Genomic DNA, 14,947 nt, shown 5'->3' with positions numbered 1-14,947 from the left:
TTGGACGCTTTTTCTGATTCCCTAATGTCAGTGTTCGAGGAGCCCTTTCCCTATGCCCCCATTGGCCTTGACTTTCTCCACTGCAGTCCTTGTCCTGCCTGCTATGATGGGCACTCTACTCATCTGTAGCTCTACTGGATTGTGTGTTCCAGGAGGAGTAGAGGCCAAGTGATTCTTATAAGCTGGCCTATTCCCAACAGTGTCAGGAAAATAGAGCGTGATGGAATCAAAATAAATAAATAACCGGTTGGTTCAACGCAGGCATTATTGGCATTTTGGACATGATAATTCTTTGTTATGGTGGACTGTCCTGTGCATTGTAGGACATTTAGCAGCGTCCCTGGCTTCTACCCACCAGATCCCAGTAGCGCCCCATCCAGTGGTGACAACTAAAAATGTCTCCAGACACTGTCCAGTGACCCTGGGAGGCAAAATCACCCTGATAGAAAACCACGGCTTTAATGGATGAATGCTGACCTTGGAGTCACTTTGCCGATCTTGCATCTATGTCAGGGAGTGAAAATTCAGGTAATCAATTAATGCTGATGGAGTGGGTGGCTCCTGAAATGGGTGACTGACCTCTTGTGGATCTTCAAAAGAGCCCCCCCCCCCCAAAATCTATTACATGTTTGCAAAAGAGTGGTTAAGTCGTTTAATGACCTATAACGATGTAAGGACACGAGAGGGAGCTCTAACAAGTTCCAACACAGAGGAAAACCAGCCACTCCCAGAAAGGGTGACTGAAGCTCTTCCATAGTGATGAGCTCTAGAGGTTTAGGCGCTTGGTTATGCCCTAGAGTTAGGACAGCCGAACCAGTGTCTTGGATTTTTATTTTCTGAATCTACTATGAAAGATCCCTGTGTGTGTGGCTCCCCCCTCCCCCGCACCCGCCCCAGAAATACAGACAAGAGGGGGAAAACAAAGATCCATTTGTGTTCCATAAATAAGTCATAAGCATCAGGAACAGGGTCTTCCCAGCTTCCAGGGCAATGGCCCTTCTCTGGTGACAGCAGGGACTGAGGAGTTGACATGGAGGCTCTGGGCTCTCCCCAGGTCATCAACACATCAACCTTCAGGCTTGAAGTTCAATACAGACCATCACATTCTGGGGCTCCACCCTGAGTCCATGCCTGGCTCTGGAACCGGGGAAATTATATAACATTTTCGTGCTACAACTTTGTGTGTGTGCACACACGGATTCATACCTTTTATCATATTTTCAAAGGAGTCTAAACCCTCCAGATACTAAGAACCCCTGGTCCAAGCTCCTCATTGTAGAAGTGAAGAACCTGAAGCTCAGAGGTTAAGAGGCTCCTTCAAGTTCCTACAGCCGCGATGTGGCAGAACTAGGACATACACTCCTATCTCCCTCTGCCTTCAGGCCCAGTGGGGCGCTGTTCTGATGGGGACCCGGGCTGTAGGGCAGTGAGGTCTGTTCTGAGGCCACTGAGGATGGATTAGAGGGATAGGAGGGGGTGCTTTGCCAGTAGGGTTACCAGATAAAATGAGATGCCTAGTTACATTTGACTCTCAGATAAATGAATACTTTTACAGTGTAAGTATAAGCCGAATGTTACACAGGACATACTTACACCCGAAGCAGATTCATTGTTTATCTGAAATTCAAATTTAACTGAGCACCCTGGGTGTTTCAGTGTTTTTTGTTGGTGTTATTTGCTCAACCTGGCAACCCTATCTGCCAGGGACAGCCTGGCAGTCTTTGGCTGGGAAGCAAACGCTGAATCGCAGCCAATGGATATTAATGACTCAGTGTTTGATGCTCAGACTACCTCTGGCCCTGCCTTCAATAAAGGCCACGGAGGCCCTTGGCCTGTGTGAGACAACCTGATAAGACCTGCTTGGTTCTTTGTGACTTCAGAAGGCCCGAGGCGTCCTCAAGCACTACAGATATTCTATGTGTATGTGTCCTCTTAGAAGATGACATTTCACAGGTCTGTGAAGAGTAAAGATCAAATTTATTTAATGCAATACCCTGCAGCTGTGTCACTGAGGTGGACGGGACGTGGGGGGAAAATGATCTCAGCTAGGTGTGCTCACTAGTGAAGTTCCCCCGCAAAATGGCCGCGGCTACTCGTCCACCCCCTCAAGACACCCTCAGAAATATCGTAAGACCTCAGGGGACCATTTCTTTAGCAAGGAATAAATTAAAAAAAAATCAGTAAGAAAAATACGCATTTCATTTTTCTATTAAAAACAATATTTGCTGTAGGCAAGCATCTTCCCATCTTGCAGCCTGCAGCATGGTAAAGGAAAAGAAAGAAAGGGTATAGAAAAACAGCATAAGAACATCTGTGCTCTGTCCGACTTCATTTTCTCTTCTGTGCATTGCCCGGAATGAACCTGATCTTCAGGTTGGCATCTCAAAGGGGTCGCTCCCAAGCAGCTTTGTTGTGACATTTGTGGCAGGCGAGGTCGTGGAGGGAACAGGGGGCGCTGTCTGGTCAGTGCTGTTCACTTCCGAGGAACAAGGACCACCCAGAACCACAGGCCTTTGAAGGACCAAAGGCAAAGAGAGAGAGAGAGAGAGAGAGAGAGAGAGAGAGAGAGAGAAATAGCCCCTCAGCCCAGCCATTCGCTAGAAGCGATTGGCTACAAAACAAAAAAATGGTTTCTGTGTGTGAGGATACTTGGACAAGTTCTTGATCTCCGTGCAAGACAAAAATATTCAAGTTTCAAAATATCCCAATGGCCGTTTAACCCTGAACCTCCTTCTGCGGCTCCCCACTCCTGAGGATGCCCCAGCTTGGTGAGAGGGGGGCGCTGTGGGGGGACTTAACCAGCCCCTCCGTATCTCTTTATACCCCCCATAAATGTAGGCAGATGGATTTCAGAACTGGTGACTTGGCCTGAGGAATTGCTCTGTTCAGTGGGAGCAGGGCAGGTTCATAAATAAATGCACAGAGCTCTTGGAATACAGGAATGATCTCCTCTTCTTGGAACGTGGGTGTCCTTCCAAGGAGGAACATCTGTCCTCGCCGCCCTAAGTTCCATCAAGGGAGCCTTCCGTTCTCTGCAGAGACAAGAGAAGACAAGCTATGGTCACACCCTCCAGGGCTCAAGACTGGCCTGGAGGAGGGATAAGCAATATTGCAGCAAGCACTTCACAAAGGCTCTCTGACAGCGCCCTCTTCCGCTGGTACCTCCACCCTGTGGGGTCAGCTCCTGCCCACATTCACTTCTCCCTTCTCTCCACACCAGCTCCACCCAGGGCTGTGACCTCCACTGCCTGTAGACGCGCGCTGCACATCAGGCTATCAGCCAACTTTGTCAAGCACCCACTGAACACCCAGCATTCTGCCCCGTGGGTGCCACACTTACCTACAGAGCAAGACTAGTAGAGTTAAGAGAGACCTGGCTTCTTGCTCCAGCTCTGCTTCTAACACAAGCTGAGGCTTCTCTAGGTCTGTTTTCTTTTCTTTTTTTTTTTTCCAACTTTTTTTTTTTAATGTTTATTTATTTTTGAGAGAGACAGAGACAGACCGCGAGTGGGTTAGGGGCAGAGAGAGAGGGAGACACAGAACCCGAAGCAGGCTCCAGGCTCCAAACTGTCAGCACAGAGCCTGACATGGGGCTCGAACTCACAAACTGGGAGATCATGACCTGAGTGGAAGTAGGTCGCTCAACCAACTGAGCCACCCGGGCACCCCCGTTTTCTTTTAAAAAATGTTTTTAATTAATGTTTTTTATTTATTTTTTGAGAGAGAGAGAGAGAGAGAGAGAGAGCGAGAGAGACAGAATGGGAAGCAGGCTCCAGGCTCCGAGCTGACAGCACAGAGCCCGACGCGGGGCTCGAACTCACGAACCGTGAGATCATGAGCTGAGCCGAAGTTGATGCTCAGCCGACTGAGCCACCCAGGTACCACCCCCCCACCCAGCCCATTTTCTTTTTTAATCGCAAAATCAAAGAGTTTTAACACGGATAAACACTGAGGATGTTTATCGTCATAAAGATGAAGTGGAAGAAGCCAGACGCAGGAGGAAGAAATAATGTGTGATTCCACTTACACGAGGTACCCAGAGTAGTCAAACTGATGGAGCTAGAAAGGAGAACTGTGATTTCCAGGAGCTGCGGGGAAGGGGGAAATGAGTGTGTAATGGGTAGACTTTTGGGTTGGAATGATGACAAAGTTCTGTGGATAGATGGTGATGGTTGCACACGATGTGAATGTACTTAAGGTCACTGAGCGGTACACTTAAAAATGGTTAAAATGGTACCTGCTGTTGTGTCTGTTTTGCCCCCTCCCCAAGAAAAAAAGTTAAAAAACAAAACAAAAACAAAAGCCAGATTCCGCCCGCCATCCTGCAGTGTCCTCTAACTGCTTTGTGCAATATCGTTGACACCTCCGTATCCACCAGTAACTGGATCCCCATCTGACCCGAGTACTGTTATCTATACGGAGGACACAAGAACCCGCCAGGAATTTTATACCCTACCCCTTACTGACAGCATGTGGGAAAGGTCCTAACAAACTGCAGGAGTTCAGAGGTGGCGAGACGCCCTCGCTGTGCCACGAGGGAATCGCAGAAGGCTTCGTGGAGCCAGCCTCCAAGGTGAGGCGGGTTTGGATGAATGGCTGCAGCGCGGGGGCAAGAGCGGGGCAGATGGAAATGCTGGAGCAAAGGCGCCCTGGGCCCCAAGGGGCAGGCAGCAAATGAGTCCGTGACCCGATCCTCTGTGAGTGCAGGTGGACCTCGTGGGCACACAAGTGGGGGCACTTGTGGGGATCAGCCAGCGTCTTGGGAGCCCCATGGCCAGGCTGGTTGGCTCTCTGACGGTGGGGGCTGAGGTCCCTGTTTTGTTCTGGTCCCTGCGCCTCCGAGGAGCCTCTGAGAACAGGATGCGGGTCCCAAGGGCTCCAGCTGGCAGGCCACGGCTCTGCCTCTGCCTTTGCCAGGAGAGACCCTGGCAAGCGGGCCAAGAGAGCTGTGTTGGCCCCAAGGGGCTGGAGGCCCGCCAGCGCTGGCAGCTACCTTCATTTCTTCCGCTTTGCCGAGAGGGGTGACCCTGGTGTCCAGGCTTCCTGCAGGCCCCAGACCAAGTCCCTCCCTAAACGCCTCTGTTCTCCTCCGCCAGGCGAGGCGAGCACTCGGTAGCTGCAGGAGGACTGGCCCCACGGATGGGAAGGGCTGGGTCACAGTCAACCGGACCTTGAAGTAAAGGTTAGCATACTCACATCCAAGACCTGTCCTTCCTTGTACCTAAATCAGAGGCCAGCTGTCAGCCACCCAAGAACAGCCATGAAATCGCCCCACTTCGGGCCAGAACATGGTATAGATGCTCTCAAAGGTCATTTTACTTCTAACACCCCTGGGTTTTCTACTTCCCGATTCTAGAATGTGCCCCTTATGGGGGGGGCGGGGCGCCTTGGTGGTTCAGTTAGTTAAGCGCTTGGTTTCAGCTCAGGTCACGATCCCACAGTTCATGGGTTCAAGCCCAGGACTGAGATCCCTGCTCAGGATTCTCTCTCTCTCTCCTTCTCGCTCTCTGCCCCTGCCCACTCACTCTCTCTCTCAAAAAATAGATAAACTTGGGGCGCCTGGGTGGCTCAGTTGGTTAAGCGTCCAACTTCGGCTCAGGTCATGATCTCGCGGTCCGTGGGTTTGAGCCCTGCATCGGGCTCTGTGCTGACAGCTCAGAGCCTGGAGCCTGTTTCAGATTCTGTGTCTCCCTCTTTCTCTGACCCTCCCCTGTTCATGCTCTCTCTCTGTCTCAAAAGTAAATAAATGTTAAAAAAAATTTTAAAAAAATAGATAAACTTAAAATAAAAATAGAATGTGCCCCTTATGAGCACTTCCAATAAACCAAGTCTGTGATAGGTGCTCATTTAATCCTTGCAACAACCAGGTGGGGTGGGGGTGGTTATTATCTCCAATTCCAGATGAGGAAACAAAGGCCCTGAGACATCTGCCCAGCGTGACTCAGCTGGTAAACAGCGAATCATGGAAAGGTTAGGTTTTAAGCTGGGTGTCTGATTCCCAACTCAAAGCCTGGCTTTGGGTGAATCCTATGAAGAGGCCTTTCAGGGCCAAAATGAAGTAAGTCTCCCATTCGTGCCTCATACTGCCAGAGTGATGAAAAGAACTTTAAACAGACCATCAAGTAGCATTTATGTGGTACACTGCAAAATACTTTGTACACGTGTTCCTCATTTTACCTTTAAGAAACTTCCAGTAGGGAGCTATTACTGTGTTTGGGGGTCTCACCATCTCTGTTTCACGAATTGGAAAGCTTAGTTGGAGGAGGTCAGGATCACCCAAAAGATGGCCAGAGAGCTGAAGCTCAGACTCCGGTTCCCACTGCTGGCTCCCAGGAGGGAAGGGGGTGAGCTGTCACTGGGAACTGCCTTTTTTTCCGTAAGAAGACAAGGCTGTCTCCAAGATCCCGAGACCCACGAAGGTCCAGATTCACCCCTTTCTTTTAAGTACAAGGTGTTCTCTTTCACATTATCTGTCTGCCTGGGCCACAAACACAATTTATAAACAAGGCAAAAATGGCAGAGGAAAAATGAAGTCAGAATGTGCCATTGAAGCAAGTCAAACAATACTAAATTAGTATTTGGCTAAGCGGCTATCTCATTGTTAAGATATTTCCTCCAATGTGTTTTCAGAAGCAACGGCCATTAAACTACTGGGAATGATCGCCAGGTTTGATTTCAGGAAGGAAATCCCCTCCCATTTCCCTGCTGGGCAATTCGATTAATTTTCTCCTGACCCTCACCAGCTGATTATTAGGAAAACTATACCTCCTTCTTTTCTAAACAAATTGTATTCACTTAAAGCGTCAAAATCTCTCTCCCAACGGTTGTGAACCCCTGAGCTCCTGCCAAAAGTCTTTATTATTTGGGAGGGCAGGACCAGCTGGTGGGGGAGCTCTCAGGAGCATCCTGGGAGCAGACTTCTGGATCCACGGGCCAGCTCCTGGGGGGAAAGGAAAGTTCTATCTGTCCTGGAGCTCAGAGCCTTTGTCCAGAGAGACCGTTTGGATTGCAGACAAAGTAAATAAGTCAGTCCTGCAGGTTCAACAGACTTGGCTGGGGAGGACACAGCTATGTTTATTGTAGTGGGAGAGCATCTCTTTTTCTGGGTCCCACGTTGCCTATGGAGCAAAGATCTCACTTTCCACTCCCTCAAGGCCATGATAGCTGAAACAATGATGTCACTTCTTGGAGGGAGTCTTGTGTTGTGGACTAGCCAAGGAATCTGGGGACCTAGGTTCTAGTCCTGGCTCTGCTATTACCTGGCTGGGACACCCCAGCCAGGCTGTTCTGCCGATTCAGCCGTCAGTTTTTACGCCTATAAATTGGGCTCCCGACCCTTGCCAAGGCAAATCACTGGTTTCAGGAGTCGGGGTGGGTTTAGGCTAGAAAAAGACCTTCATTTTATCCCTCTTTTCCTTAAATTGATAGCTTTCCTCCATAAGAAGAATGTCAGTGGTTTCCTGCCGTCAAAGGCATAATGAGTTCTCTGTTTTATAAGAATTCAGACTCCAGCAAAACAAAGGAAGCCAGGGGGCCCATTGGAAAGGCTACCAGCAATCTTGCCGAAGGTTCTTTCTTCCCAGACCTTAAAGCAGCACCTCCTCGTTTCTCAAGATACCAGCTGCCCAGTTAACCCCTAAACTACTGGGTAGTTCATCAAAAGGTTGGGAGTGGGAAGATAGGAGGAGACAGATCTTAGCAAAATTTGACATTGGACCTCCACATTAAAAGAATATATATTTCCATCTGCCAAGTAGCAGCATCCTAAATCTTCAATTTCCTACAGAGTGAAAACCTCAGGGGCGCCTGGGTGGCTCCGTCGGTTAAGCGACCGACCTCGGCTGAGGTCATGATCTCACGGTTCGTGGGTTTGAGCCCCGCATCACGCTCTGTGCTGACAGCTCAGAGGCTGGAGCCTACTTCCGAGATTCTGTGTCTCCTTCTCTCTGCACCTCCCCTGCTCGTGCTCTGTCTCTCTCTCTGACTCTCAAAAAATAAATAAATGTTAATTAAAAAAAATTAAAAAAAAAAAAGGAAAGCCTCATAATGAGGTGTTTGAGTCCTTTGCATGTAAGCCCTAACTGACCTCTTCCTAGTGCTTCTCCTGGATGTCCTCTCTCCTATCACCCTGAGCTGCTTGGACTGTTCCTTCCCTCGTGGCTCTACTCCTGCTGATCTTTCTACCTGGGTCTGCTGCTGTGGTTGGACCCCTTCCTCACGGCCTATCCCAGTGACCCCTTCCGTGGGGAGGAAACCCTAACCAGAACCGTCTTTCTTCTGCATTTCCATAGCTTCTGGTGAGCTATCATCACCTTGCTTTCTCATCCGTGTTAACTCATCTGATTCCCTCTGTGGGTCAAGGACCTTGAGTGGCCTCTGCAGCAGAGGGCCTGGTGAGTCAGGGTGACTGGCATAGGCTCTCAGAGTTCAAAGTTCAAATGCACTGTTGGATCCTCCCTTCCTCCAAGCATTCCCCCCACCCCACAACAATGTCTGCCTCACTTCCAAAGCCTGAACCTGAACTAGGAGGAAATGTGCACTTCGCTCAAGGGGGGCTATATGTTCTAGATTCCTGATCCTTTGAGGGGGTCTCTCTTCGTATGAGGACTGAGATGCAAGGATGGAAACAGTGGGAGAGAATATTTGAAATCGCCAGGCCCAGAAAACCTGGCCAGCCCGATGACCAAACACCCTCCATACAACATCTAGGCTATTGTTGCCCGGGGCTCCTGGTCTAAAACAGACCAGGCCGCTGTAGGGGTGTGATTTGTGGGAATGCAGAACCTGGCTGAGTTTGGAAATAGTTCACTGTCCAATGGACCATTTTTAAAAATTGTTTGTGAAATGTGTACTTACAGAATATCTGTTTTCCACGAAATCTGCAAAACAAAGCATAACATGGAGGGTGAGCGATTCAGAGAGTACATCAGGCTCCCCCCGCCCCCCAACCATCTCAGGAACCCCATGGGTAAAGGCAGGGGGTGGGGGCGGTGCAGAAGGAGACACCAGAGCTTTACTGGGTGCTCAGCTGTATGGCTCCTTTGCCCACAGACAGCTTCCTCTGGGCTCTACACTCCATGTGACAAGCATATTAAAATCCCTGGAAGCTCACTGGACATTTTAAACAGTTTTTTTTTTAAAGATTTTATTTTATTTTTTAATTTATTTTTAATGTTTATTTTTGCAAGAAGAGACAGAGCGTGAGCTGGGGGGGGGGGGGGGCAGGGGTGGGGAGCAGAGAGAGAGACCCAGAATCTGAAGCAGGCTCCAGGCTCTGAGCTGTCAGCACAGAGCCTGACGCGAGGCTCGAACCCATGAGCAGTGAAATCATGACCTGAGCTGAAATAGGACGCTTAACCTACTGAGCCACCCGGGCGCCCAAAGATTTTATTTTATTTTTTAAGTAATCTCTATATCCAATGTGGGGCTGGAACTCATGACTGCAAACACCCGAGTCGCATGCTCCATGGACTGAGCCACCCAGGCGTCCCGGCAGGGTTTTTTTGCTGTTGTTTTTAATTAGTACTTCAGGTTATTTCAAGAAAAAAACTGAAAACTATAGAGGAGTAGAAAATAGCCGATAAGCATGATCTCTTGTTCCATTCTTTAAACCCTGTTGACACTTTTGTCCCCCAGTTTTTTTCTGCTCTCCCGTAGGCTTTTGGTTCTGAGTCATAACATACAACATATGCCATTTTCTAGCCTATCCTTTTTACATAACATGATCTTATAAACATTTCCTGGTACCTTCTTAAACATACTTGGGAGTGGCCTGTGTAATAATCATTCAATGGGTGTATAATTGTTTACTCATCCAGCTCCTTACTTTAGAAATTTAGGTTCTTTCCAAGTTTTTGCTGTTTTAAATAGTGCTGCCAGGGGAGCCTGGGTGGCTCGGTCAGTTAAGTGTCCGACTCTCGGTTTCGGCTGAAATCATGCTCTCACGGTTTCTTGAGTTCGAGCCCCACGTCAGGCTCTGTGTTGACAGCGTGGAGCCTGCTTAGGATTCTCTCTCTGTCTCTCTCTCTCTCTCTCTCTCTCTCTCTCTCTGTCCCTCCCCTGCTCATGTTTTCCCTCTCCCAAAATAAATAAATAAACTTAATTTTAAAAAAAAGGTGTAAATAGTGCTGCCACATCCTCTTTGGGAATAAGGCTATTTCCTTATTTCGTAGTAGCTTCTCCATCCCCACAAGTGGGAGCAGGGGAGGAGAAGGTATAAACACTGCCACCACTCTCGGGATAGACAGCCCAAGCGCTGCCTGGAATGACAGGGCCACCTCTTCCCCCTTCCCCCGTAGGCCCCCCTGTCTTCTTGCTAGGGTGCACGCCAGGACCTGCTGGCCCAGCCAGTCTGCAACAATGAATATGCAGTTTCTAATCGGGCAGCGGCCCACACGGCCGGGGCTGATTCCCCAAACAGTCCATGCTGGACACAGACCTGAAGACAGAGAAACCATGGGGACCTCCTGCTGTCTGGGAAAGGCGCCCAGAGCGTACGTGGGTGTTGGGGGTGGCAGCCCGTCTTGAAGGTGGAAGAGACAATGGCAGGAGGGCCATAACCTACCGGACCCGAGTCCTCAGGGCTACTAGGTGGATGCACTCCAAGGGGCCTCGGGCTCTGCGAGGCCGCCCAACCTCAAACCCAGTCCCTTCTGAGTCTTGGGCGGTCTTGGGGCCCACCTGTCACAACGGGAGTCACAACCCTTCTGTTTCTCTCTCTAATTTAAAAATATCCTGTTTCCAAAAGTCCACTTCCCCCTCAAACCCTGTCTTATCACAGCCCTATTGTGCGTCCCCTGGAGAGGGAACGGGGCCAGAAGTTCCTAAGGGGCCCCCTTCTGTCCTGGCTGGGCCAGAGGCAGACGTCAAACAGCCAAATGGATGAATCAGCCGGACCACACGAAGTCGAGCCATTGTGTAAACTTCCACGCATTGAGTGAGGCTCGGGCAAGGCTCCCACCTGCAGCCCAAATCCGACCCGGGAGGACCTGAAGGACCCCGTGCTGCCCACTCCCCACAAACCCCCGAGGGCTCTGGAATCAGACTTAAGAGGGAAAGAGCCTTAGTCTGTATGTCTGTAATAGTCTTAGACTATTACTTAGTCTTAGTAATATGAATACAAAAGGCGGAAAATTTCGAATATGCTAGTAACACTCAAGGAAACCCTAGGTTTATGCCCACTTGTAGTTTTTGCTACTTTCTTTTTGGTAATAGAGCAATCACTGCAAAAATAGAATCTGGTGGGTAGTACCTATTTTTTTTTTTTTCACAGACTACTTTTTTACCCTCTTAGATTCTGAACTAAAGAAACGCACCCCCCCCCCCCCCGGGGGGGGCAGGGCTGGCAGTGTCTGCCAGGCTGGCTGGCTCAGTGCCACACAGGATGGGTGGGGACCGGCTCTCAAGTGCTCTTTTCTCCCTCCCACAGGGGTTGTGAGAGGCCCTCCGCACTGTGGTTCTTTCTTGATGACAGCTACTCTTAGTATATTAGACTTCTGCCCCTTTAGAAACATTCGGAACACCAAAGAGCGAGCAGAATGTGAAGGCCGAGTGAGCAGATCCTCAGGTGGGAAGATGGCTAGGTCCAACCCCAAAAGGCATAACTTCGTGTCTGGAGCAGGACCCGGCATCTCTGCCAGGGCCTGGCATTGTCAAGTGGGATGTGCCCAGGACACCTGTGGAGGTGGGCACGGGGCATCTAGAGAGGAAAACCAATTCTCCTGTTGGAGGACTCACAAGGAGGTGAATTACGAGAAGCCAAGGTTTCTTAACACTGACATTTGGGGCTGGATCATTCTTCTTCTTCTTCTTTTTTTTTTCTTAGAGTTTACATACTGTTTTTTAGCAATATCTACACCCAACGTGGGCCTTCAACTGGTGACCCTGAGACCAAGAGTTGGATGCTCTGTCAGGGAACCTGGGTGGCTCCATCGGTTAAGCGTCCGACTTTGGCTCAGGGCATGATCTCATGCTTGGGGAGCTGGAGCCCCGCGTCGGGCTCTGTGCTGACAGCTTGGAGTCTGTTTCAGATTCTGTGTCTCCCTCTCTCTCTACCCCTCCCCCACCCTCTCTCATAAAAGGAATAAACGTTAAAAAAATTAAAAAAAAAAAAAAAAAGAGTTGCATGCTCTCCCAACTGAGCCCACCAGGCACCTCTGGGTTGCATCATTCTTTCTTGTGGGGACTGTCCCATACATTGTAACATGTTAAGTCGCATTCCTGGCCTCCACACATTGGATGCTATAGCACCCCTTTTCCTCCCCCCCCAATTATGACAACCAAAGATGTCTCCTGCCTTGTGAACCAGTGCTCCGGGCCGATGACTCCTAGACCTGAGTTCTTTCATAGTGAAAGAGCTTGACTGCATTGCTGATTGTAGTAAACCACTTCACTCTTCTGTTAAAATCCAGTGTAAATATACATTAGTAGGTTTTGCTTTGGATGACCTGCGGGCCATTTTACAAAGTACTTTCAGAATAAGCCAGAGCACTATAAAAGGTGAAGTCCCGAATCGGAGTGAAGATACAAACTTTCCTGATGAGCCAGAAATTGCGGTTCCTACAAGGCTCAGCCAGGCTGAGTGAAGTTGTTGAGAAAGCCATAGACAGCCTGTAATTGCTCTCTTTTAGTTCTTGTCACCAGAAAAGCAAGGGGAGGAGAAGAAAATCAAACCTTTCCCCGGATTAGTCAGAGAAGGAGGAAGTTGATGACAGGTAAAAAGAGAGGTTTGGGGGGCGCGTGCTTGCGGGTGGGGTGGGGGGCTTTTGATGTCAGGTTGCGCCACAACCGAGAGTGTCTAAGCTATGAGCAAGCCCTGAAGGACACCACCATCTAAATCAAGAGAACTCAGGTGAGTAACAGAGCATCCTGTACGAAGTCCAAGGTTACAGGGGATGGGAGGAAATTGGTTCCAGTTAAGTGTTAAAGAGAGAAAGGTACCAAACCAACCTGGATTACTTCCTTCAAACGCTCACTTTTTAGGACCACCCACATGACTGCTTAAGAAGAGGCATAAACATAGGCTTAGTTCCCATTTCTGTAAAGCCAAACCGCAAGTCATAACCAGAGCTACTGTTGCTGCCTGGAATTTGCAAATCCTCATCTTAGGCAAGTCATTGAAAAGGGAATAAGTACTTCAAAGAGCCTGAAGTGCTAACCTTGCAGATCTAACTTACCAGAAATTATCGGCAAGTTTTCCTTTACCTTAAGAAAGCTGATGGTTATGTAAATGCAAAACCTTTCTTTCTCAACCAGTTCTGGGGGCATTCCAGGGCTTGCTGTCCCTTCTACTTAGGCTTTTCTCAATTGGGCCTCTTCTGGATATAAATTTCCTAGTACTGAGAACCCCTCTCCTTCTTTCCCTAACGGTTTGTAAGGAATCACCTAACAGTTGGGAAAGGGAAACGTTCAAAGATCAGAGGTTTCTTTGTCCCAGACTGAGTTGACTGCTGGGATAAGATGTTAACTTAGCTCTCCGTCAACAAAACAGTAGGCTCCCAACAGAAGAGCAGACCTGTCTAACCATGGCCACGACGCAGCAGGGGATACTCAGTTGGAAGAGATACCAATTTTATTGAGCCCACCTGCCCACTGCAGTGCTTATCCACCTACACACACTCCCGAGGAACACTGCGGTGTTCACTGTGACAATTCCATATGGGGGAGGGACATTTTATTGAAAATTAATAAGAAAACTGATGTCCTGGGGAGAAGTAAGGGTTGGGAGCCAAGTCATATAACTGGGTAAGGGCAGTGCTGAGACCAAACCCTAGTCTCTATCTCCCACTCAGGGTGTTCCTCTTAGGGTTACAGTGCAAAGAACCATCCAGCTGGACTCCAGCCAAAACAAATGTACCAGAAGCACAGTGAGTTGGCCCCTGAGCTCCATGATTTAATTCAGATTTGGAGGGAAAACTCAGGCTTAGTAGAAGCAAATACTTATTGGGTCTTGGAGTCAAGGGTGAGTAAAGGATTAGAATTGCCTCCAAGGGACCTAGGAAGTGACTCTTAGAAGTTGCTTAGAACAAAACATTTAGGGGAATGGTTTTGGATGGACCAAAGCATAGACAAATGACCATGACTTCCAAATGCCAGGACACTGAGACTCTCCGAACATCACCAGAAGGCAACTTAAGATCATCCATTCAACCACCTCACTCAATACAGAAGCACTGAGCTTGCTCAAATTCACAGATAGACAAAGTAGAATGGTTGTTGCCAGGGGCTGGAAAGAATAGCGAGTTATTGCTTACTGGGTCTAAAGTTTCATTTGGGGAAGATGAAAAAGTTCCGGAGATGGATGGTGATGGTTATACAGCTACGTGAATGTATTTAATGCCACCAAAACGTACACTTAAAAGTGGTTAAAATGGCAGGTGTTATGTGTATTTTGTCACAGTTAAAACACACAACCAAAGCTGTGAGCTTAGAGCCTAAAGCCAAGATTGCAAAGACCTGGTTCCCCCCACAGCCTACAGATGCCCCCACACTCATGAGCCAGCAGTCCACCTCGCTCCCTCCAGGACGCTGGTCCTGTCCAGATTCCCGCCCTGGGGCTGTTCCTTGGAGGCAGGCCTGCCCAATGCCCTTTCCCTTATCTAGAGGAGCAGTTTTCCTTTGTATCACTCAGGGGAAAAGGGGGGTTTAAGAGCCAGAACTACGCCCTGTGAGCCATTTCCCAAAATAGTCAGCCCTGACGTGCTGCTGGTTGGAAGGTGGGGAGAACTAAGAAATTAAGATGGGAAGACTAAAAAATTAAGAAGGAAAGGTTAGATAAGCCTTAGCTCTGTACTCAGCCCATTCACCAACCTGTCCAGAGACCCACCTCCCCCAAGGTCTTTATTTTATTGTGTGTCACCCTCCTCCCCCCAACACACACACACACACACACACACACACACACACACACACACATGCACACACATGCACATATGTACGTGAGTTGGAG

At 48.9% G+C, this 14,947-nt stretch overlaps 1 protein-coding gene across 11 annotated transcripts in view; it reads right to left on the bottom strand.

The window, feature by feature from the left end:
• Positions 1–1,958: 1,958 nt before the first annotated feature.
• The window catches only part of PECAM1 (platelet and endothelial cell adhesion molecule 1), a 74,128-nt gene continuing 61,139 nt past the window's right edge, over positions 1,959–14,947 (bottom strand). For 7 of the 11 annotated variants that reach the window (XM_058704660.1, XM_058704658.1, XM_058704666.1 and 4 more), the window contains 2 exons: positions 8,857–8,879; positions 1,959–3,032 (listed from right to left, as the gene is read on the bottom strand). In XM_058704660.1, the coding sequence (XP_058560643.1) occupies positions 3,003–3,032; positions 8,857–8,879 (53 nt within the window). In that variant the 3' untranslated portion in view covers positions 1,959–3,002. The remainder of the gene's footprint in view (positions 3,033–8,856; positions 8,880–14,947) is intronic. The other 4 variants (XM_058704662.1, XM_058704669.1, XM_058704665.1 and 1 more) reach the window with 1 other exon arrangement.

The sequence above is a fragment of the Neofelis nebulosa genome, chromosome 16, assembly GCF_028018385.1.
Source record: "Neofelis nebulosa isolate mNeoNeb1 chromosome 16, mNeoNeb1.pri, whole genome shotgun sequence".
In the NCBI taxonomy this organism is placed as follows: domain Eukaryota; kingdom Metazoa; phylum Chordata; class Mammalia; order Carnivora; family Felidae; genus Neofelis; species Neofelis nebulosa.
This window is presented reverse-complemented; position numbering and strand designations above follow the sequence as displayed.